The following is a 27051-nucleotide window of genomic DNA, read 5'->3' as shown; positions in this document are numbered from 1 at the left end:
TCGTATGGGATTACATGATATAAGTCAAGGAAATTTTCCTTCTAATTCGTCATTTGTGATATTAAGCACGAATCCCCATTATATCATATGTACATTTGTTAAATGAAATGACAATTCAGCACGAAAAGCCTTCCAAAGACAAAGACTATAAATGAGAACCACCTGGATCAAGTAGAAATGTAAACAATTCAAAACTTCAATTTGTTAAATTGGATCTTACTATTAGCATAGATACATTTATGCTATTAGTATATATGATGTTTCGTAAATTATTTGCGGTCTACTCTCCGAATAACGCTGATTTTTAACGGTTTCCCCACTAATAAAATTGACACCGTATATTTATGAACAGATGTTTTATATTCAAGAGGGACATTTAAAGAAAAGAAAAGAAAAACAACCAATTCAAGAGAAGACAAACTTACACGAGTCGCTAGTCAAAGGGAATTCCTTGTCAAGAATGGTATATTTCGCAGCTACCGCTCCGCACGGCAATGAGACAGTAGTCTCAATCAAGACGTTAAGATTGAAAAAAAAACCCACATCAGCATTGAATACAACGCACAAATGATCAAAATTATCCGTGGAGGGTAAAAATGACATATAATTAAAGGCAAATACCACGGCAGAGAAATTTAGAAAGGATACACATATATATTTGCATATAACTTAGCTACTGAAAAAAAAGAAAGATGTTCATTAATTTAAAATAGATACATAAAAAGGTCAAAATTCAACATACACATATAAGGTGTAATTAGAAGACACATTAAGGTTAGAGTCAAACAGAAACACTTTGGCTGCCATCATAAAACCTTATCTCCAAAACCAGTCTAATATTGAACGACACAGAACGATACTGTAGTACGCGGAGGATCAACTCGCATTGGAAAGGAAAATAGATTATAACAAATTTTAGATAAAAATGTCAACTAGAAAATTCTTATCCTTCTTTCAATTTGTGTTGTTTTATTTATTCAAACTCCATAGCATCGATGAAGGTAAACTCCTCAACAGTATAGTTCATTACACACCATAGCATCAAAGAAGGTAAACTCCTCAACGGTATAGTTCTTGACACACCATTATTACTAACTTTATGTTGTTGAGTTTCATCGTATCCTTCATTATGTGCCACCAACCGTTAAGGCTTTACAAATGTAAATCTAAAGCAAGTAGAAAGTATTATTGTCAGATACAGGTATAAGTAATAAAATTGTCACTCTTCAACCTCCGAATTACGAATTCAATCACACCATCTTCACCTTATTTCGAACTACAAAGAATTTATGCGAATGTTTACAAACCGCAAACTAGCACCCTCCTCCTTAACGATTTTCCCCGTACCCTCAACCTTTAACAAAATTTCCCAAACCCCTCTTTTTTAACCAATTTCCCCGTTTCCCTAATAATTTAGCAACTTTCTGCGTCAGTTTTCCTACCTCTCCTTCCACTTCCTCTCCATCCTCCTCGTTGAAATAGAAACTTTCTTTGTCAGTATTGTGTTCTAACATTTTATAATCCAATACAATGCGGCTCTATTTGTTTGGTAATCAATTCATATCACATTGAAGAGGACATGAAATTGAGTTGTTCTCCTTAAAAGGAAGGGAAAAACTCCATTTGTTTTACATTTCAACAACATACACTGATGTTAACACATATATTCCAGAAGAAATCACTAAACAACCAAATATTCATTCCAAAAGAGAAATTTGTGTCACAGCTTATTCATTATAATGTTAAATCCGCCATTTTAAAAACATGAAATTCGATCTTTTAATTCCAATATCTAATATTTTATATTGTTTGGATAACAATAGACTTTGTTCAATAATCCATAGGTTAGGGAGTCATTTTACTTTTTAATCACATAATGTGTTTATACTTTAAGCTCTAATAAAGATAATTGTTAAAAAAAAAATCTGTGTTGTGAAATATATTAACTGAACCGGAATTGATTGATACTATTTTTGAACATTTGATAAAAAAATCCCTGACTTTTTGTTTGAAGATTTAAATGTAAATATCTAGGTTCACGTGAAATGAATTGACTTATCTACTGCACAATATTTAAACAGCTTTTGTTTAAAATATAAATTCCTCAAGGACAAAGTAGCTTAGGTATTTTGATTGATTGTGGCTTATTTAACGTACAATTGCTAATATTTAGTGCATATTCTGAACGAAACACGTTGAAAAAAATAATACAATATGTAGGTTCTACCGGATTGAAAATGTAGACTGACACTAAAGGAAATAGTAATTTGGTTAGAGGTTACAAATTTTGATTTGAGGCAGATCACATACGGACAACTAAGACAGTTGCTGCAATGAATCTTTAATAAAGCTTTGGTCCAACCTTTCAAATGGTATACATATACATTGTATTCTCTATTCTATAAACTATTTCAATTTCTTATTTTTTATTAACATGAAATAAAATAACAGTTGATAATTAATCACACAACTCAACTGTACTTCACTTTTTAAGAAAATGATAACAATAGATTGGGGCCCAATCAATTGTTATCATTTTCTTAAAAAGTGAAGTACAGTTGAGTTGTGTAACATATATCAACTCCCATGTCCCTCAACCATCATACCCAAAACAAAGAGAGCCATGGTGTAGTGGTTAGTGCATCGGACTACTAACGCAAAGGTTCCTGGTTCGATTTACCTATCCGGGATGACATTTTCAGGGACTAAATATTTGGCTTTCCCTTGACACCATTTGCGAGTATGGTCTTGAGGAAACGATGATAGTCCGTCGGAAGAGGACGATAAATGGTTGACTCGTGTTTAGAGAGAGCCATATCTCTTGCACGTAAAAGACACCCTTGTAGGTTTCGAAAAAGAGCAGGCTAATGCCGCTACAATGCAGCACTCGCACCCGCAAAGTAGAAAGGGATTAATATAAGTTGCAAAACTTGTTTCCCAATCCACTATAAATAAATATGTTTAAATCTAAATTTAAACAAAGAAAAAAATATGTATGTGTGTCGTCCTTTGTGTTGAATTGTTAACACTAAGATGACTATGCACTATGCAGAAAAAAAATGTTTCAACTTGTAATCATTACAATACATCTTTATAAGAACTATACGAAGACAATCTAAACTGTCAATCCGATTCAATTGGTGTAAATATTTAGGGTTTGTGAAAGTCAATTCCATTTTCTTACATGGATTGCCACAACTGACTTGGTCTACTAACATTGGAGATAATACATAAACATTTAAAAACTTTACGGAAGAATAAATTTAATATGCAATGTAACAAAAGTATAAGGTTATATCATAAGCGGATCGGTATTTAATTCTATTCATTTTTAAGAGGTTTCAATCATTAATTGTCGAGTATTTATAACTGACCTATTGCTCATGGCAATATATATATATATATATAAGTGTAAATAAATAATACAATAGAAAAAAATATTTTGTTCGATTTACAATAAGTCCAAACAGTTATTGCTAAAAGGTCACGGAAAATCAATCGTACAGCTATCATTTTAACGATATTTCTTTTTATCTACGACAACAACCCAGTAGACATTCAAATAACACAACGGATGATAAAGATCATACAATCACACGATATGCTAAAATGCGAAAAAAAGTTGTTCAAGTTGCTACTGTGACCAGCACTTGTTTACAACCTTCACCTATGATGCTTGTTTATACTCTGGAGCATAGCGGTCTTTATATTGACTCTATACTATTCTTTGTCGAGAGTGATGTTAGGTGTTTACAAACGGATAACAACCTAACAAAAGCTAAAAACGGATCTAAGTATATTATAAGTAAAGAGGACATAAGACCTGCGCAATGTTACGATAGCATGTATAATAGTCATAAATTTGTCTGAAACATCTACTCGGTACTTACGTGTCCACTATTTTCTATTCAAAACGTGTGAAACAAATAAGTTTAACTTAACATTCTTAATAACAGTTGCGTGCTTTAACTTCGTAATAATAAAGTTAATATAGATTTGTTGATATTATAACCCCGTGAACTTGCGGCATGAGTCCGTGAAGTTCGGCACGGGTTACATTAAAGTCTGTAGGTCTATAATCGACACTATGGCTGCTTTAAACGCAAGACCGTATAAAACTATACACAAATTTATTAACACAAGTTTACAGTTCGAAAGCTAGGGGAAGACTGTCCAAGCAACAGTTTACAAAACATAAATTAAGTCAAAGATAAGGGTTTTAAAACATTATAAAAGGTTCTCATAAAATATAAATATAATAGTCCAATCTTATGTAATAATAAGCTGATCATTGTCCTCCGGCTTAACTTTATAAAATAGCGATAATTGCTTTTGTAGTTCAAGTGTTAGATACATGTATTATCTCTCACACTCTTGACAGCCATCGGATTAAGTTGTAAAATAGTAAATCTATAATCTCTTTGGATATTTTGAAAGAAGAAACATTATATTCAAGAATAAATCAATTTAAAACGAAAACTCATATAAATATTCAAAACGAGAGTTCATATAACTATTCAAAACGAGAGTTCATATACATATTCAATTCAAAACGAGAGTTATTAAAAAGCACTTTGCAAATTATAGTAAAAGTTCCTGAAGTCACTTTTCTTCCGGTTATATTCTCCACTACTTCCCCGAAGTGCTCGTCCCGAGCACAATTTGCTATATTTCGTATTTGGGTTGGTAATGTTACGTCATCTATGGGTAATTCGTCTTTGGGTAAATCGTCTTTGGGTGATTCGTCCATGGGTTAATTCGTCTTTGGTTAAACCATCTTTAAGTAATTCGTCTATGGGTAATTCGTCTATGGGTAATTCTTCTATGGGTAATTCGTCTTTGGGTAATTCGTCTATGGGTAATTCGTCTACGGGTGATTCGTCTATGGGTAATTCCTCTTTCTGGTTGCTGAAAGTGTGTACATACTGAAAACATCACGAACATAGAAAATGCACATATATTGGACCTTTTCATTAATATACACAGGGGGTAGGAGGATGGGACATTAAAAATATCTAAATACTCTGAGGAGAGGGACTACAACAATATGCTTAGTATTCTGAGGAGTGGGACTACTGACATAAATATATTAACGCTCTTAGGAGCGGGACTCCTGGTATAAGTATACTAACTCTGAGGATGGGGACTACTGACATAAGTATACTACTCTGAGGAGGGGGACTACTGACATAAGTATACTGTACTCTGAGGAGGGGCACTACTGACATAAGTATACTATTCTGAGGATGGGGACTACTGACATAAGTATACTGTACTCTGAGGAGGGGGACTACTGACATAAGTATACTGTACTCTGAGGAGGCGCACTACTGACATAAATATACTACTCTGAGGACGGGGACTACTGACATAAGTATACTGTACTCTGATGAGAGGACCTACTGACATAAATATACTATAATATCCTGTTTCACTTCACATTTCGGATAAACATGACTTAATCATATGTATAGATATATAAAACAACGAAGGGGTGCTTTCATCATAATCATAAAAGTAGGACTAAGTATCTGAGTATTCAATGAATTGCCGAAAAAAGGGGGACAATAATGATCAATGGCCCGTTTAGGATTCTAACATACTACATTACACTAGACTGTCTTGAAGATTTTCGAAAACACTATCAAGAATTTGAACAGATTAACAGATTATCAGTGGATATATCTACCTTGTAAGCAGGTTTTGATCAAACATAACAAAGCATTTTTCTGACATGTAGTATACAGGTCGTCACTCCTGTACACCCATGGAAACAAGAACACAAGATAGGTGACGAGTCCATCTTGCACTCCTGTTTCGGACCAAAGTTGTATTCCAAAATGATTTTGTTATACCACTGATAATCTATGTATTCGTACGGAAGCTCATACGTGTAAATTCAACTACCTATAGCATGGTACGTGAAATGATACAAAATAATAACGACAACTAAACAATAATTGTGGTTATTTGGTATACTATAGTCAGTGATCTTTGTTCAAGGTTACAACCTTTACTTGTGTAAAACACTAGGTTCTAGGATACAACAAGGATACACAGACTTTAGCTAAATGTATTGGTGATTTTCTTACTGCCAGTGACAAATATCTCAGGAAAAAATGGATATTCATCTAAGAATAATAAGGTGTTCTTAATAAAAAAAAGATTGTGAATGTGAAAATGACAAACAAAAAAATACATTTTTCATTTAGTTGATTATCTAGACTTGATTAAAACCACTGAAAAAAACTTGGTTTGGTTTATTATTAAAGTTATCCATGTCGTTTTCGCTTTCTTTTACTTTGACTCTGAGCATGAAAGTGTTGGATTAAATTAGTATGTATGTTGTTTGATGGTTCCCATGTATTTTGTGAACTACCATAACCTCGCCATTTAATAAGGTACTGTTTAATGTTGCCTCGTTTTCTACACTTAAGTATTCTTTCGACATCATATATGTCCTGTTGGGGGTTTGGATTTTGTGACGGTTGCGTATCTTTGTGTAATTGTGTTGGAACATTTTGATTATTTTTCCCTACTTGATTTTGTGTGTGGTTAATGATTGTGTCATTGACTCTGTCAAGGATTTCAGGCATGTCCATGAGTTCCTCTGGGTTTAGGTCTTGATCCTCATCTACTTCATCGGGTGGGTTTGTGGGGCGATTCTTGGGGTCGAGAAACTTCTTCAATCGATTTGCGTGCACTGGAGCCTTCAATATTTTATCGTCAGACGCTTTGCGCAAACGGTAAGTATATTCGCCTATGTGTTCTGCAATGTAATATGGTCCAGTCCATTTTCGTTGGAGCTTGGGAGACAAGCCTACCGGTGTGCGTGTACAATAAAGCCATACTTTGTCTAATATATAAAAACTTGGTTCTTCCACCTTTTTGTCGTGTTGCGTTTTATACTTCTGTTGTGCAGCTTCAATATTTGTCTTGGCTATTTTTCTGGCGTGGGTGAGATTATCAACGATCAATTTAAATGCAGACTCTGCATCTTTGCTTAGACCTTTTGTGGATTCTGGAATCAATGCAATATCTATGGGATTGCGAGGCTCTCTTCCAAAGACCAAATAATATGGACTATATTGTGTGGACTCGGTTTGTATTGTGTTTCTGAAAGACATCATGACGCCTTGTAAATAGTCGGGCCAACTCGACTGGTTGTCATGACAATACATTCGCAGAGATGTTGCTAATGTACGATTCTGTCGTTCGGTTGCTGCATTGCATTCTGGGTGATAGGATGACGTATTGAGCTTGGTGATCTGGAAAATTTTGCAGATTTCTTTCACAAGGTTTGAAGTGAAATTTTTCCCTAAATCTGTAAGAATTTGTCTACAAGGACCATATCGACATATAATTTCGTTGTATAAGATTCTTGCCGTTTCTACGGCTCCTCCTGTTTTAAGTGGAAAGGCTTCACACCATTTAGAGAACGGACATACAACTAGTAAGATTTGGTTGAATCCACCTGCTGACTTTGGTAAATTGCAAAGAATGTCCATGTGTATTCTTTCAAATACCCCAGTTGCCGGAAGAGGCTGTAAGGGTGCTCTCTTAGAGTGCGGATTAGTCTTGCCTTGTTGACATTCAATACAGGTTTTCACATAATCTTCAATGTCTGAGTACATTCTCTTCCAGTAATACTTCATTCGGATGTTGTTGTAAGTTCTGTCAATACCGGGGTGCGCTGCAATAATTGCATCATGGTACGATAAAAGTACGTCGTTTTGTAATGCCTTTGGTATAACTAATTGTTTGATGACCCTATCTGATAAGTGTCCTTTCCCTCTAGGATAGTAATGGTGAAACAGTATACCATTAGAAACAACGTAGTGATTTGACTCACGGACTATAACATCAGCTTTCTTTTTGTCTTGGGGTAACTTGTTTTGTTCAATGTATTGTAGCATTTGTCCTGCTTCTTCGTCTTCATTTTGAGCTGCTTGGATTCTACCCTGGGTAAGATTTGTGGTTTCGATCATCATGAGTAATGGATCTGCATTACGATATTGATTATCTGCTTCAGTTAGTGCCTTAATTGCTGATACTGATTCATGTTTTGATTCGTCTAAGTGCTTTGACTGGACCGGCTGGATGACTGAACTGTGTTGATTGGTTTCTTTTCTGGATTGATCGGTTGCTGTATATGTAGCCTCGATCTCGTCTATACTGAGTCGACGCTGACGCTGGTTCTCGGGATGCTGAATTCTGGAGAGGAAGTCAGCGCAAACGTTATCTTTTCCTGGTTGATAGTGAACTTCAAAATTGTATGTCTGAAGATACATGGACCATCTTGCTAAACGTCCGGTACTCTCTTTGATACGATGAAGGTATTGTAACGCTATATGATCTGTATACACGTGAAATTTGTTATTGGCCAAATAAACGTGGAACTGTTTGATAGCTACAACAAGTGCAAGGCATTCTCTGTCTTTAACGTCCCATCTTTTTTCTGGTTTTCGTAGCATACGTCCGCCATACGCAATAACTCGGAGTTTCTTGTCTTTGTCATGTTGACCTAGAACATATCCTATTGCAGTACCACTTGCGTCAGTATGTAAAATAAACTCTTTATTGAAGTCCGGAAATACTAGAATAGGAGCTGAAGTAAGTTTTGTCTTGAGAGTTTCGAGCGAGCGTTGACATTCGTCTGTCCAATGGAATTGTTGATCTTTGTGTAGCAGTTGATTGAGCGGAGAAGTAATCTTGGAGTAGTTGTGAATGAACTTTCTGTAGTAATTACATAGTCCAAGGAACATGCGTACTTCTTTGACATTTTTCGGCGCTGCAAAGGAATGTACAGATGCCGTTTTCTCTGGATCCACTGCTATGCCATCTTTGGTGATAATGTGGCCTAAATATTGGACTTCTTTGCAAGCGAACTGACATTTTGACGGTTTCAATTTAAGGTTTGCCTCGATTAGTTTATCAAATAGGGCTGCTAAATGACAAAGGTGTTCTTCAAAGTTCTTGCTGTAGATAAGAATGTCGTCTACATAAACTAATGCACTTTTCCAGTTGAGATCTCTGATTACTTCATTCATGATCATGTTGAAGGTTGCAGGTGAATTTGCCAGGCCATATGGAAGTCGGTTGAACTCGTACTGACCTCGATGCGTCATAAAAGCAGTCTTTTCTTTGGATTGCTCATCAAGTTCTAGCTGCCAGAAGCCCTGTCTCATATCACAGACGCTATATGTCTGGGCATGCTTTTCTCCAAGTGTATCTAGGACATCTGAAAGATTTGGCAGCGATTGTGTATATATTTTCGTAAGACGGTTTAGTCTGCGATAGTCCACACATACTCTCTTCTCGCCATTGGGCTTAGCTACTAGCAAGATGGGGCTGCTCCATGGTGACATGCTTTTTCGAATGATACCTTGTTCCTCCATTTCGTCCAAATGTGTATTTATTTCTTCCTTTGTTTTAGGGGTAGTCCGGTACGGAAATTGTCTGACTGGATTTGCATCGCCTGTGTCAATGATGTGTTTGCCTATTTTGGTACAGCCCAATTCGGTTATGTCTTTAGCAAAAGCTTGCCTATATTGCCCTAACAGAGTCAATAATTGATATTTTTGTGTTTCGCTTAAATCGGATTTTGAAAGATCAATACCTATCTCGGTAGCAATTTTGATATAATTATTATTTGAATTTGAAGCTTCGCCAGTTCTGATACTATCTATAAACTCAAAATTTTCTTTTAATTCTCCAAAAATTTTATCATCTTGAATTTTAATAAAATTTCCAATTATAGTATTTTGTTTCAGTGTAATTACAGCATTTGTAGGATTTAAGATTTCAAAAATAGAAGTGTTGTTATGTGTTTGTATTAAGCACCGAGCTCCCATAATATTATGTTTGCCAGCAAGTGAAAAATTTGGTTCAATCACTCCTGATGTGTTTTCGCTAAAATTTTCTATTTTTACAGGAAAAATAACTCTTTGTCTTGGTTGAAAGGTAACATCAGATAGCACACGCACAAAATTGTGTGTGTGATCCCGATCTTGGCCCTGACTTAAAGAAACTTCTGTCATTCCATTTTGTAATGTTAAAACTTGTTTGGGGAAACTTATCTCAGCTTTTTGATCATGCATGAAGTCTCGGCCTAAAATAAGTGGCATATTGACATCATCCAAAATATAAAAATCGTGAAATAAAGTTAGCTTTCCTATTTCAACGGGCAGTGTGACTTTGCCTAGCACTCTGATAAAATTGTCATTTACACCACGAACACCTAACAAATCTGATTTATCTACAGGGTAAGGTTTGTCTACTTGTAATGATTTATAAGTATTTGTATTTATGACCGATACTGCTGCACCGGTATCTACAAGAGTATGAATAACTGAGGAACCTATTCTAACATTTATTTTACAATCGGCTCTTGAACAGCCTGTATTTGCAAAAAGATTAACAATATTCTGATTAGGGGGGTTATTTCTAGAATTCATAAACCTGTCTTTTATTGACTTATGGGATAGGTCGGACTTAGCACGACTTGGATAAAAATTGAATTTGTTTCTCTGAAGCCTATTATTTGGGGGGCGTATCTGGTGTCTATTCACATGATTAAGTACATTGACATGGGGAAAGTAAAAATGTGCATTCTCAAATTGTTCGTAATTATGACAGTATGTATCACACTTACCATTACTTCTGGGTTGGTTCTGCGGTGTAGGATTGTCCTTAACAGCACTGGTGACTTGGTCTGGTTTTGACTTCAACTGAATTGTCATGTCTGCTAGCAATGCAGCATCGATAGCCTCACTTATGGTAAACTTTTGTTTGAGACCAGTTGCGGTAACAAACGGAACAACAAATTCTGGTCTAAGTCCTTGATATATAAAACGCTCCATAAATACGGTTTGACCTGCTAGAAAACATAGTCTCTCAACCCTAGATATGAATTGTGAAACAGTTTCATCGTCTTTTTGTTTCAGATTGGCCGCTTCCTTCCAAAATCCTACTTTTTGCATACAATTTCTACCAAAACGGTCCTTGAACTTACGGAATAGTTTATCTTTGCTGTTTCTGTCTTCGTCGTCAAGTAGCATATACCATGCTAAAGCATAATTGTCTATGAAACACGTGAATGCTCTTGTGGCTTGTACGTCATCCCACTTTGAAAACTCACACATTAGTTCGTATCTCTTTATCCAAACGTCTGCATTTTCTGTTTCGAACGCGTTAAAAAGTTCCAATTTCGGTAATTCCATTTTTAAATTTTCGTATTTTGGGACTAGTTCATAAATAAAACACTCGCTTGGCTGCAAAGGTTACGGTAATCGAGGAGTCCTTCCCAATTATAACCCCGTGAACTTGCGGCATGAGTCCGTGAAGTTCGGCACGGGTTACATTAAAGTCTGTAGGTCTATAATCGACACTATGGCTGCTTTAAACGCAAGACCGTATAAAACTATACACAAATTTATTAACACAAGTTTACAGTTCGAAAGCTAGGGGAAGACTGTCCAAGCAACAGTTTACAAAACATAAATTAAGTCAAAGATAAGGGTTTTAAAACATTATAAAAGGTTCTCATAAAATATAAATATAATAGTCCAATCTTATGTAATAATAAGCTGATCATTGTCCTCCGGCTTAACTTTATAAAATAGCGATAATTGCTTTTGTAGTTCAAGTGTTAGATACATGTATTATCTCTCACACTCTTGACAGCCATCGGATTAAGTTGTAAAATAGTAAATCTATAATCTCTTTGGATATTTTGAAAGAAGAAACATTATATTCAAGAATAAATCAATTTAAAACGAAAACTCATATAAATATTCAAAACGAGAGTTCATATAACTATTCAAAACGAGAGTTCATATACATATTCAATTCAAAACGAGAGTTATTAAAAAGCACTTTGCAAATTATAGTAAAAGTTCCTGAAGTCACTTTTCTTCCGGTTATAATTCTTTAAAAAGAATAGTGGTATGGAAAGTGTCAAGAAGAAAATTAGAACCAAGGAAATGTGTTCGTTGTGTTCATGTTAGTATGAGACGATAACATATATATATACTAATGTCTGTCCCTTTGGTATCTTTCGTCCCTCTTTTACATCTGATTTACATAGAAGTTACAAAATAAATATTTTCGCTTTTCTCTTGTTCAAGAACATTTAGATAAAACAGAACATGTGTCTTTATTTTAATTTTGTAGATGCAGATTATTTTGGAATGATTTATTTGGAATGGAATCGTGTTTTCGACTGTCTTAAAATTGATACCTTATCAATAATTTTGTATGGCAAAATGAATTGCTGCACTATCTAGTCTTTTTTCGGGTTTAGTTGCCAAAATCTGAACTGTTTTCTTCTAGGTAAATAAGAATGTTTACAAGCAAAACAACATCCTTAACCAGTTTATTATTTTCAGCAATCACCTTGACATCTATCGTTCATCATTGTTATACACCTATGGTACTTTCTAGTTTTTCATTTGACCGTGTGTGTTGAGTTCTAAGTCTATAGATTAAAGGCAATTCTAATAATGTAGCAAACCAACAATGTGTAATAAAGCTAGCATATCATTTAATCGTTAAAGTCAATATACATAGGGACTTCTAGAAATCAGGTTCTGATGCATGCAGTTAAGTTGAGAGAAAAAATGAACTAAATGTTCTATTGTAAAATCGATCTTGCGCCTGATAAAAGTAGGCATAAAACCGTTCATTATCAGAATGGGTAGATAAACAAACAAAAAGGGCCACAATCAATCTGTTTACTCACATTTTCGACATTTTCTTTAGGAAATTTGCCTGCGTGTTCATACGGAACATCTTTGGTTCGTTTCCTGATTATACTGTTGGCCTTTCTCCCGTTGGGCCGTTTAGAAGCACCAAGAGTTAGAGCCCCCTTTTGTCCAGTATTACCAGTAAGACTTGGAAACATAGGCTGGTACATTTTCACAAATTTAAATTAAACTATTTCAATTTAATTCAATATATTTTCTCATCAGTTCATGGATGTTCTCCTCATTTGTCAGTTTGGTCCGTTTTCATAGTATTTCAAACTAAACACAAGAATGCACAATCAACAAAAATACCTCCACAACCATTTTAAATCCAAGCAAAATCTACAATCTTTGATCCATTAAATCATCGTCTCGTTCTAATATTCACTATTTTCTCCCATGTCAACATTCAACAAGTACTTGAAAGACCGAATCAATATTTGAGATTTGTTTGCCGATATTTCCTTGTTTTCTCAAGATCAAACTATCATGATTACAGTCATTTCCGTATGTTTTCTTAGTCGATGAAAGAAATTTACTTTCCTCATTATGTAATTTTTGTTTGAATTTGTTCAGTTTAAATATTTGTAAATAACAAATTATTATACAATATGCTTGACACCTATAGTTAACAGGCCATCTTTGTCAATTCCTGATTTCCCATCGTGCAATTTGATATTTTTAAGTAAAAACTTTTAAAATTTGTCTTTATTGTTCCAACACCAGGAAACGAATAGACAAACCGACGTATATCTATTAATTTTGCAGAAATAGTAATTTTCCAAAGTTTACACAAAATCTTTCCACTCCCTCAAAACACAATTTACATTAACTACACAAAAGCCTCGTCAAACTTCGGGTTACCAATGCGCTCTTATGCTAAGTATCTTTTTGTGTCTCTTTAAAATTCGTCATCCGGAAAGATTTATATATCGCAGTTGTATACATATATATTTTATAATGAGGGACCTATTGTCAAACTATGAAGGATAAAGGGCTCGTTAAAAAGACTTTAATCTTTTCACAAACAGGTTGGCTTGTATAATTGTCACCTATTGTAGTATAATGTAGATATAGCTGAGCAGATAAAAATAAAATTTGAATTCAAATATGCAAATATTCAAATAAAAGTCAAGGTTGGGTTTAGGCAACAAGCTTTTGACAAAAGAGATTCTAAATATAGTCTACTTATCTCGGTCCCAATAATTAAATAAATTTGTAAAAAACTTCGAAACAGATATTTGTGTGACATTTCCGACAATATTGATTCTTTCTAAGTACCATTCACACCATTGATGCAACTGTTAGAAATCTCTGAATAGATGTGACCAAAATGAGTCAAACTTTTAAGTTGATTAATTTTGTCTGTTTTGAGTGAAGACAAATATTCAAAATCTATCAGCTTTCCATCATGAAACATGCAATAATATTAAAATAACCTACATTTTGCAGTAATTTAAAGCTTTATATAACAGAATTAATCTTTTTTCAAATATTTCTTGTATATATAAAACTACGTTTCCGTATACATGAAATGTTTATTTTGAACACAACAATGATTAGGGAGTTTTTTTTATTTATACGCCAATGTTCAAATTTCACCCTTTAATTTGTAATTTCTTAATATCCTTAATATTTTGTGGTTTGTTCTGACCTCGGATTATAAACCACCTATAAACCAGAGGAAATATAACAAAGGAATCCCTCAACATTGTGGTTATCTTCGTGACTTCTATATATATATATCTAATGTTGGGCATTTTATCATATTACATTTTATTATAATTATATTTTAAAATGGTGTGAATTCCTCTTCATAAGATTGATAATAATGGAAAATCGTAAAATGACAAAAGCATTTTGCACAGCACTGAATACTTCTTTAGCCAAAACGTTGTCATCGCTATTACAGAGACTGATTTTTTTACAACAATAATAAAAGTTACTTTCGAGAAGTTGCATAGTCATGTGCATGATTGAAATAAAAAATACAAGAAATTTGATTGACTATACATTTATTTATTTGAATGAATTCAAAACATGACACGACAATTTAGATTTAATTTAACCCCTGTAAAGAAAAAAGTTAATCTTGTGAAATTTAGGCGGATTAAACTTCATTATATCCCTATACACCCACGACCTTTAATTATATCCTTAATCATTGAAATTGGATTAGATATACAGAGTCAAATGTTTCCTTTGATCTATCATGGTTCTTGTGTTTATTTCTTGGTGTTTTCTATCACCAGGAGTTCTGAGGAAACCGAACCTTCACATCCAACCGTGCTTTGATATCTTAAATACTTTAAACTTACCCAGAGCAATGATGTATATTCAACTTTCTCAATGTTTAACCGTCTAGAAAGCGTTCTTGAACTTGAAACTGTACACACGACTGTCATTATTTTCACTTAATTTTAATACTGGAATTTAAACGTTTATTGGAAAGACGAGCACAGTTACCCTGAAATCCCGTACATCATAGCTATTTTTGGCGGGTGTTAAGGATCCAAGATAAATATGTAGCTAGGAATAACAAACACATATAAACACTTCCGTGGTTTAAAACATTCAAATTATTTTATAATCAGGTGTTATTAAAATTCTTGTAACTTATTGAGGCTGAAAAATACTTTTAAATCTCATTTACAATAAAATTATGTTAAATGTTCATTTATATGCAAAGGAGATATTAGTACTATTCTCAAATTAAGAGCTTAAAAAAGCGATTTTTTAAAATTTGAAGTTCATTATCCCCTGAAATCGACACTCGTTCTAAAAGTTAGACAGGGCAAGCTTATATAATTGGAGCAGGACCAAACTCAGTGGACTATCTACCAAAATTTTTCAAGGACTTGATCTTATATGCTTGTATCGAGTTTCAAAACCTTTACAGCCACACTCGCTGAAGTATTTTTCAAGGTTATTTTAGAAATGAAATTAAGTTTATATAGAATAACGATATTTGCAAACAATTAAAAAGGTGGCTGCTATGATAATCTTATCGTCCATACAGTATGAAACAAAACTCTGGACAAACAAAATTGTGCTTGGTGAATTTGATCATACATGTATCTGGTTCTTTATATAAGTGCAAACGCTCCTTTTAGAGCATGAAGTCTAACTCTTTTAATATGTCCAGTCAATAAATCTTGCAGTTTCAGAAAGACGTAAAGCAGTTAGTTATTATCGTATCTAGGTATATGAAACAAATATATGAGTAATGTGAATATTCTACCGTGACATTATTATGAAAGAGAAAATGGGTGGATCTTTTTCAAACTAGCGAACAAAGAAGAGAACAACAGTCTTTTGTCACATAATATTTCTTTAACATGCGAATAAAATCTCCCCAACATAAGTGTCATATTCATAAGAATAAGGATGTGTTATGATATCTGAACCTTTTCCTTTAAATGTTTAGACAGAGATTCTACCTAGACGTTTTCATCACATCGTTTTTATACTTGCATCCGTGATCGTGTAAAGGTACATAACTTATCAACGAAGCAATACACATTAACATTCTGTGTGCTTGACTTCAAACTATGTTTATTTGGATTGGGTGCGGTTTGCCTATTATATTGCACTGGTCCTACATATGCACATTCTTTGTGTAACCAGTCAGGAGACTGTAATTCAGTGGCTGTCTGTAATTTATTTACTTGTTTTTAGCATTAATCAGGTTGCGGGTGTTCTCTTTTGAATTGTTTCACATTATGTCATGCAAGGGCCTTTTACAGCTTACGGTATAGTTTTGTCTATTGTTGAAGTCATATAAAATATATTAAAATGAACGTTTAGTTAATAACACTCAATCAATTAATTTATATAATTTTTGTATAAATATTCTCCTTTATATTTCAAAATAACTGAAATTTAAATCAAGATATACCATGAATAATACAAAGGACTTCAATGAATAGTGCCCCCTCCTGAATCTGTCACTTAAATAAAGGAGATGTTTATGATAGCTCAACTTGCTGATTATATACACATAATTATGCTTTTCTTTTTTCATTTTATAAGACTGTGTATTCAAATATTTCGTCATTTATACACTGCTTTACTTAGTATATTATGTCACAAAGTCAATAGTTATTAATGGCAATAACTGTGAATTGATCCATTTTTTAATACATCTTTAATGTATTAAAAGTAGTGGTCCATTTATATATATATAATCAGGTGAAATGACTTTGATATACACCTTAAAGAATTGAAAAGATTTTATTTTACCACTTAGTTATGTAAAATTCTATCAATGAAATTGATTATCATCTTTTATAAATTGGCTGTTACGAAAGAAAATAAAAATCTTTAATATCTTCAGAAGCGCGTTCTACCATAGATCCCAAAGTTATTTTCCTTTTTTTTTTTTTTTTTTTTTTTTTTTAAATTTCTCTATACTACGCAAACTGAAGTTTACTTATCTCATATCAAAAACCCAATGTCATAATGGCAAGCATGTGTCATGCATAAATGTATCATTTAAATAAAGTAAAGCGAAAATAGTGTGTAGATTTTCAGACCGTGTTTCCACAACTACATAATTTTTCATAAGAGACTACTTCACGCAATAACATTTTCGATTTTGAAAACAATTGTTCTTAAAAGGAACGTTTTTGTTTTGTTTTCATTGTTTTGTCTATTTCTCCTGATGAATTAATACGTCAAGACGAAATTAAAGAATACTACAATAAGCAAATAATATGATATGTGGACCAGAACCATAATATACACGTATATATCTGGTAGAGCAGCAGTAGATTGTCCTGACACAGATCACCCAAGTAGCAGTCTCTATGTAATGACTGTTGCAAAGATTTATTGTCTATGCAGATTCATGAAGTTTTTCACACTGACTTGATGATACTGCGCTTCTACATTTCAAACCGACAAACGAAACCTTTGATTTTCGCGCGCTTTCTGTTCAGATAATTTGTACCCAGAATTTAGTACTCCCATAAACCCGGACGTTATAGTGAATGCATAGCCAATAAGATGCCTTCCCTTTGGCCGAGTAAGCTCCTTCACGAGTGTGTAAATTTTGGTTTGCATTTCTCATGTTCTTGTCGATTAAAATATAATCATGTAACTGCGCAACAAAATTCTGCACATGCTTTGTTTTTAAATGTGTTTTTTTTTAACAATGAAAACCAATATATCAAATAATTGCTTAATTCATTTACAATTATACATTTTTTTGTAGTAAAGTGAAAACTATTTAAGTAACTATCCTAAAGTACGACATCAAAGTATCCTTTATTTAGTTGAATACCTCTCTCTCTCTCTCTCGTCAATCCGGTACAATTGCATTTTTCAATTAAATGACGTTTACCTTTCAACAGATTCAATTAAACATCAGTTCAGGAATGTATTCATCATAACATTTTAAAGTCATATTTTTCTTAATTATAATATAGCCCCTCTTAATACCTAACTAAATATATTCCCTACACTGATTTTTTCATTCCATTTGGTAATTTAAATGGCGACAAATTTTGTTAACAAATTAAAATGTAATGTTTTCCTCTAGAATATAATCCTTCAGTCTAATCATTTACCAATTTTCTACAGATGTGTTTCTGTTTAAAACATGAATAAATCTTATCTGTTTTAATGAGGTAAACGCCATAATGGCTTTGAAAGATTTAGTATCTTTTTACACGTACCATAATAACCCCTTATACAACGAATATAACATTTGTACGTTACAGTGAATAGGAGATGTCGTAAATTCACTGAAAATAATTTTACCAAATTCATAATTATAACAAAGAATTAAAAAAAAAAATCAAACATTTCGGTGTGATCCAAGGCTCCGTGTTGAAGGGCGTACTTTGACTTATAATGGTGCACTTTTACAAATTGTGACTTGGATGGAGAATGTTCTCTTTGGTACTCATGCCATATCTTCATATATCAATATAACAATTTTGTTAATCCCTCATTAAAATTCAGAAAATTTATGTAAAACTAAAACAAAGAATTTTTATTGTCAAACTTACATTAGAAAAACAGAGTTTTAGCATTTACAACTACAAAAGCAAATAAGCTATGATTGATCTTTTCGATCTTATGATAAGTCTACAAGAAACAGTTCATTTAGATCTCTATTTAGGTCGATATATCATCAAAAATAACTCAAACACAGATATATCGATATCATTAGCAAACTCTCAATACCATCAATTGAGATTCTGTTATCCGGTTTGATTTTTATTGTAAGTTTTAATTGGGCATCCACTTATCTAGATAATAGGAGATAGTTGCCAGCCTTACCAAGTTATATGTTAATGTAACAGCATATGTTCCTTTTTGGTATTTGCCACAGTCTCTTCATCTAAGCTGCGATAATTAATCATTAATATGATTTAAAGGAAATGTGGAGAAATGTCAATTAGACAACAATCCGTATTAAGATGGATTGACATTCAATGACAAATAACATTTATATTCAGTACGAGAACATGCTAATTTAATAAAATATAATCCTGCTTCGTCCTAGATCGACACGCTATGCTGCATGGATCTTCAATGTACTTTTTCACAGAAAATCGATAGGCAAACAAGTGTGAGAAGATAACAAGGAGAAAAATAAAATCTATAGTAGGAAAAAGAACAGAAAAAAAACAATAGAGCAAAACAAAATTGATCGTCAAAAAAGTTGGAGAAAATATCAAGGAGCCAATCATGATCTATTGTCAAGGACGTGTTGAGAAGATAGCAAGTGGGCAATCATGATCGATCGTCAAAAACGTGGACGAAGATACCAAGAGGGGCAATCATGATAAAACATCACGTGGGAGAAGATACCAAAGGCACAATCGTGATCGCTAGTCTAAGACGCTCGAGTAGATATCAAGGGGCCTATCATGATCCATCATCTAAAACGCTGTATAGTAGATACCAAGGTCAATCATGATCGCCTAAGACGCTGGAGAGGATAACAAGGGCATACTCATGATCGAACGTCATAGAGTTGAAAAAATACCAAGGAGACAATCATGATTTATCGTTAAAGACGCTGGAGTAGATACCAAGGGGGAAATCATGATCGCTCGTTTAAGACGCTGGAGTAGATACCAAGGGGGAAATCATGATCGCTCATTTAAGACGCTAGAGTAGATACCAAGGGCAAATCATGATCGCTAGTTTAAGACGCTATAGTAGATACCATGGGCAAATCATGATCGCTAGTTTAAGACGCTGGAGTAGATACCAAGGGCAAATCATGATCGATCGTCAAATAAGTTGAGGAAGATACCAGAGTATACCAAGAGGGCAATCATGATCTATCGTCTAAGATGCTGGTGTAGATACCATGGGGACAAACATGATCGATCGTCAAAGACGTGGGGGAATATACCAAGGAGGGGGGGGGGCAATCATGATTGATCGATCGTCTTAGATGCTGGTGTAGATACCATGAAGACAATAATGCCATAATCGATCGTCAAAAACGTGGGGGAAGATACCAAGAAGGCAAAAAATCTCAATAGTAAAAGAAAAGATGAAAAGGACAACATTCCAAGGAGGAATTCAAATTTGAAAGTCATAGAAATGGGGATAGATACCAATTAAGGGACTATCAATATTGATAGCCTTCACACGAATTTATTTATTATGGGACAATCTAAATTTAGTCAAAGCGTTGGGAGAATATAACAAGGTGTTAATCAAGATAACAAATCTTATATGAAAAGCCCAGAATCAAAGTCGAAATTATTTATAAGTTGTATGTTCACCTGTTCCCAGTTTGTCCAGCTCCATTGTACAGTTGGATAGTCATACATTTTTCTATTGGCAGTTGTGACGGTTTGTTAGCCAATGGAGGTCTAACGAATGAAAAGCAATCAATGATAACTGCCCAGTTTCCGTCTACACTCTTTAATTAACAGAGAAATATAGATGTATGTTTGTTGCCATCGGTAGTTAGAATCTTTTCAATAATAAACTTCAAAGAAGAGAAGGACGAGAATGGTTTTGTATCATCTGATAATTTGATTTGCTGCATGCAAAAGAGAAAATGTCTTCTCATCTGTTGCAGTCTTACATGGTGTTTGATCAAAGGTTTAACCACATTTGATATCCCTATAAATTATCGTTAAATCAATACCATTAATCATCTCCTTTGGAACATCTCCAATGTATACTAATATTAGAATTACACGCAATTAGTACCTGTTTACACCAATAAAGTCAAAAACATAATACACACAATAAAAGATGTTTTGTAATACGTCCGAATAAGCTAAAGTCTCCTTTTCTTTACGTGATCGCAATAAGCTATGAAAAGGACGACTGTGTGCAAGCCTTTCTTTTTCTTATAATTTTTACAGTCAACGTGAGAACAAACAAAAGTACCAGTAAAAGATGTTGACTTGAATTAGAAATAAATGCATCTCTTTATTTTGTTTATCTAATGAGACAATCTCTGACTGATTCCTATAAGTATATAAACGTGTTTTTTTTCTATAACGTTTAACTTGAATAAGATATAAATAAACAACTAAAGTAAATAAACAACAGTACCTTGTTTTTCAAAGTAACAACTGATATTGGTCCTGGATATTTTCTAAGTTCTGCTTCTATTCGAAATAGATCCATTTTAGGAAAATATTTGCACAGCTAGATGAACTGACGATAAAAGTAAACAGTTCCAATTAAAAATTAATTCATAATTGAATTGGACCTGTTAATTAGTTTGACCGTTGTCAGTTTCTGGCGAATAAATCAATCTTATCCATTCCATGACAAGACCGTTTTATATATAATCAATATTAGCACGTAAGTGCCATTGTCCAGCGGATGGATTCTGCTTTGATTCAAATACAAATTCTTGTTAATGTTTTCCTATTTGTCAAGTTTTACATGAATCGTGCGCAATCTCACTTTTCTACAGTAAACCCGAGTGACACTAAATGGAAAAATTGACTGCTTATTATTGAATCTGAAGTGAGCAAATAAAATAATACAATTTCCAGATAAGATAAACTATACCAAAGAATGCCGATTTAAATTATATGATTAGATTAAACATGTTGATGCCAATGACTATTACAATTGTGTCATTCTGTTCGATTGATATCGTGTTTTATGACGGAGATATCAATCTAATATTCTATTATTCTCCGCTGCGTGCACTAAATACACATTCAATGACTTTAAAGAATTACAAAAAAAATATCCAAACCGCTTTATCATCATCGAATTAATCAAATTTCCATCAATTATTGCGTCTGTTTAAACATTGTAATAGAGGACAGAAGAGATAAATAAACAACTAATGACCTTCAGAAGTGCATTTCTATCTTTAATGTTATAGATAGTATTAAGTTAACATTTATAAAACTTAATTAAATTCCTTATTATACTACAAATATTGCTCTTGTTAAACAGGCATAAGCGGACATATTTCTTTAAAGTTAAAAGCACGAGTCCACCACAAAAAATGAATATTATCCAAGTTACTAAGTATTTGGTTTTTTATTTTTTTTTTTTCGAACAATCTTGTCGATGACTTTATAGCCTTTACTCCCAACAAAATTAAAACAAAATATTGTGTTGAAAATGAACATACTCTCAGGTTTTATGTTATCATTTTCATGCAAATTATAGCTTGTGAATCTATGAACAATCTTACGTTCAATCATCTACTTGGAGGTGTTTTTTTATTTACTTTACGACATTTGTATCTACTACAGACAAGATATCACAGTATGGCTCCAAAGTTTGTTGACAAATATTAACAGTATCATATGATCGATATCGAGTAAATCAAACGTATAGAATGTCGTAAGTATACACCTGTCATTCACCTGTCCACAACATATCTTAACAACATTTTACACACTGGTTTCCTAGGTTTAAGTAGATACGACAAACAATTTTGACATAGATAAACTGCACTTATATCCTGTAAAATAGGGAAGTTCGTGTTAGATTTAAATGACTATTATCCCATACAGATAATATATTGTTCTTGATATCAAGTTTTGAACTTTCACAATATTGTGTTTTAAAAAAAAGATATATTGTGACAAAATGCATCATTAAACTGTCGTTTCTATAACTACAGATGCAATAAACTAATATTGTATATCAACGTACATTTTATTAAGTATGGCAAAGAGAGCGTTACATGTCCCACTATTCATTAAAAAAACAAAAAAAAAAAACCCACGAGGGTGATGTCTAAACAACCCAAATAATTGATATACTTGTCTAAAGTCATCTCTAAACATTTTTGTATTTCTCTATTATATATATCTTTATATCTTTATTCTCACAAACCAAATTACAGAGGTATAGATATATAGGTAACTAAAGACTAATAAAATCACTGTAAAGAACTTCAACGCCATCTCTCAAAATGTATAATTTATTATTTTTCTGATCAAGGATCATGGCCAACTTTTGTTTTTAATGGAAGCTGGATCTTGTTATTTTATATTCCAACTTGTCTTGACATATATGTAGAAATGTTGAAGTTCCACTCCCTATATTGACTGTATTTGTCATTTTGTGTTGTTTGGTTACTGTTTCATTTCATCCAACGTGACATTTTAGTCGTACGCGAGTATGCATTTAGTTTTATATTTTCAAACTATATATTTTTTTCATTTATCAAGCAGAAATTCAAGTCACACGTCTGTCAATTGACGCTGTTTCATACATGTCATTTGCTTTTAAAGAAAACTAATACGGTGTTGACAAAAATACAAAACCGTCTTTTATGCGGTAGTAAAGTCATGCCAATTCCGGAATAACTGTTGCCTGTCATATCCCGATTCTAACCATATTAGCACTTATATCAACATGTAGTTACGTGAATAGCTTGTTAAATTGAGTAAATATCAGACTTTGATATGAATGATAAAGGAATAAAGCAAATACGAATTTGGAATGAAAACAAATATTTTGACATTACAGAGCAAACATATCCTGCTGACAATGATGATAAAGAAACTTTTTCCAAAAGTAAAAGCTTATTTTAATCTCGATACAGTCAGTTACCTTGGTAATAAATATGATGACATAATGAATTTGTAATGAATTAATTGAAAAGATCGCGTGCAGATAACTATACTGAAGGAAAGATGGACAAAATCTCGCAAAACTAAAAGGAAGCAGATTTTCATCTCAATTTTGTCTTGTTACCAATTAAAGGTTACCACTAGTTTTGAATGGGATGAAGCAATTGTAAGCCCTTAGTTTTTTTCCAACTGACAGTGAATCCTGTCAAAGTGTAGCGTTAACTTGGCTGTTTGGGATATATGAAATCACATGCAGCCACGTACAGTGAGTCGCAGTGGTTAGTTAAATGCGACGACTCGAGTACAACACCATCTACATGTCGAAGAGACATTGTGATAACTTTCTAGAGATCCATCGGTGCTTGAACAATTTTCGTCCATCATTACAACATTTTCGAGTGGCAGTCCGAAATCCCTTCTTCGTCCCAGTAGAACCTTCCTATTGAATTATTAACATATTCATGTCCGAAACATGCATGAGATATTTGTCACTGTACATAAAGCAAACATCAACCATTCAATCAATCAATCAATCAATCAATCAATATAGGTAATCGCGAAATTAATTTATTTATATTGAATATGAAAATATATTTTTGCTGTCATACTTTTTATATTAGTGTTCACTCAATGTGTCTCGGTTTTTATGTTAAGTTTATGAACGTGTATTTAGTTCACTTTGTCACACATCTCTTATGATTTTAAAAGCACATGTGTAACTCCAATATGGAGGACCAGTATTTACGCTAATGACGGTCCGAATTTAACAAGCAGATGGGGGTAAAACGAGGTTAAGGAGTGGTCAGTGTGCTGTTTTTTTAAAACAACTCGATGATAAAATATTCTGTTTACAGACACAGGGATAACCATTAATGCGATGATAACTTTTTTCATATGAATTGACCAACGAACGACTCTTGTTAAAAATGAAGAAGTCTAAAACCTTTTTTGTAAAAATTCCGACCTGCAGTTATAGTTTGTCATCGCCACCCCTTCCCCCCAACAAAACACGAAAGAATACAATTCTTTAATATCAAAGAATTTCCTAGCCACCGTCCGCATTTTAGGCTGGTCACTGAAGTTAACGTGTACTTTTACCGTCTTGAAAATTCTGGCAAACTTAGGTCTCAAATATAAACTGATATATAATTGATTTTTTCTACATCAAAAAGCGTATGGTACTGGAAATGAAAAGTTTTATTGAATGACATTTTAGTGGAATTAAATGATACAGAACGAATCACACTAAATTAATGGCGGACAGAAAAATCCTGCTGGTATTTATTTCAACTTCATATTCAATAAAATACATTAGTTAAGTTGAAATACATTTCAATAAACGTTCTAATCCCCTTCCTTTCAAATTATTTACAGTTCAGTGTCACAAAAACCGAGAAGGAAAACATTACTAGTTAAATTAATAAACTCTTTTATATTTCAATTGGCCCGCAGTCAGTTCGATAACAATCTTGTTTTGATAAAGGCCTAACTTGTTAATGAATTGTGATCGCTTTCAATGTGAGGAAAGTGTTAATCGAGAAAATATTTCTTTACAAATCGTAGCGCTGCACCATCGATCTATTGCGCAACATTGGTCACTCAATCGTTTTGTCTTTCTTATATTACGTTGATGGAAATTGGTAATTGTGATTTAATTTATGTATTACTATAGATCTGAATAAAACATTAACACGAACGTGTGAAGCCAGCTGGTGATGGCAGATGGTAAAAAAACTGACCGGCGTCAAAATTCGTGTGGCTAGCATGAAATCATATTCCTGAAATGGCCCGCTGCGTTGGATGCAATGTTGCTAGAACATTTGGTTTTCAAAAAAATATTATGTCAGCTTTAGATACCGTCGAATATTACTTATCGACTCCCTACTCGCAAAAAATATTTGGCAGGGAACGCTTAATAACCAACACTGAATCAGTCGACTCGCTATTCTCTATTCAATTACGTCTTTTCCATAAATTCCATATAAATACCACTTGTACATTTTGTAGCAAGGAGCATATCAAAATGTTCAAAGAGAGAGAGAGAGAGAAAGAGAGAGAGAGAGAGAGAGAGAGAGAGAGAGAGAGAGAGAGAGAGAGAGAGAGAGAGAGAGAGAGAGAGAGAGAGAGAGAGAGAGAGAGAATGTTGAATGTTGAAACTAATATGTCATTTCTTTCAAAACAAATTTTAAAAATAGTATATTATGTCAGTGAGCCTTAGACACTTTGTAACATCATGGGAATTAAGATTTTGTATCATGTTTATTGCAAAACTGCACCAATAGTATAAGGAGCAAGCAAAAACAAATACATATGATCACTCTAAAAAGGACACACACTTTATTGTATCCTTTCGAGTTTCAAAAAAATCGCGGGCACTCAATAGTAAATAAATGATCACATTACACCTCAACATCGAAAATCTGACAAATCTCTAAAAAAAAAGATACATACCGTTCAACCGAACTATATGATTTTGAAATACGATCATGTACCGCTGTAACCGAACAGGACAAGGAAGACATTTTGCATGCTCTTTTGATGTTAATGTGAATTGTCTCAGTTTAATGAAATCCTCGAAATACCTCAACATAAGTAAAATGACTATCATTGTGTTTTTATACTGTTAATCTGTGGTTTTTGCTCGGTTTTGGACAAAATTCCTTATTCTATTTATTTGACAAAAATACAAAGGAATAAATGTGCGTGATCGTGTCCATCGACTTTAAAAAACAGATACAGGTCGGTTGAACGATGTGAAGTGTATAATACTTAAATGAAAATAAATTCTAGATTTTAAATTTAATGTCTGTGTTATGTTTCCAAAACGGAATTTGAAACTGCCAATGCTATTTATGTGTATAAATTCACAAAGACTCTTGAGATTGAAACATAAAATTGTAAATATACAATACACTGTTGTATTTTATTGTAAACAATCTTCACATAAACTATAAAGACATATTTTCCCTTTACAACGCATAAAACTTGATTTATTATATTTACGCAATACTAAAACCTATATGTGAAAAGAGAAATCAATAGTAATGAAAGATGCTCTTTCTCATTGAGAAGATTAAAATTATAAGATGAATAATATATATCATTTAAATGACTTAATAAAATATTGATAGCCATTATATTATTTCCTTCATTGAAATATTTCAAAATATGTCAAATCCTATACAATTTCAAATGTCTTATACGAAAAAGGCAATAAGTGGAGTAATTTAGAGGGAAATATTCATTTAAACCCATACAAT

The 27051-nt window shown here is 33.2% G+C and overlaps 1 protein-coding gene across 5 annotated transcripts in view; it reads right to left on the bottom strand.

Moving 5' to 3' along the window:
• LOC134697178 (putative leucine-rich repeat-containing protein DDB_G0290503) overlaps positions 1-27051 on the bottom strand; it is a 33915-nt gene that overhangs the window by 5966 nt on the left and 898 nt on the right. Inside the window, exon 1 of one of the 5 annotated variants that reach the window (XM_063559266.1) lies at positions 21288-21741. The exons of 1 other annotated variant lie outside the window; for it this stretch is intronic. In XM_063559266.1, the coding sequence (XP_063415336.1) occupies positions 21288-21362 (75 nt within the window). In that variant the 5' untranslated portion in view covers positions 21363-21741. Of the gene's footprint in view, positions 1-1442; positions 1763-12742; positions 13653-15064; positions 15169-21287; positions 21742-27051 lie in introns of those variants that run through there. 3 more of the 5 variants (XM_063559265.1, XM_063559264.1, XM_063559267.1) reach the window with 3 other exon arrangements.

Source organism: Mytilus trossulus, chromosome 14 (genome assembly GCF_036588685.1).
Source record: "Mytilus trossulus isolate FHL-02 chromosome 14, PNRI_Mtr1.1.1.hap1, whole genome shotgun sequence".
Lineage (NCBI taxonomy): Eukaryota > Metazoa > Mollusca > Bivalvia > Mytilida > Mytilidae > Mytilus > Mytilus trossulus.
The sequence above is the reverse complement of the archived record's forward strand: the minus strand, read 5'-3'. Positions and strand labels throughout refer to the sequence as shown.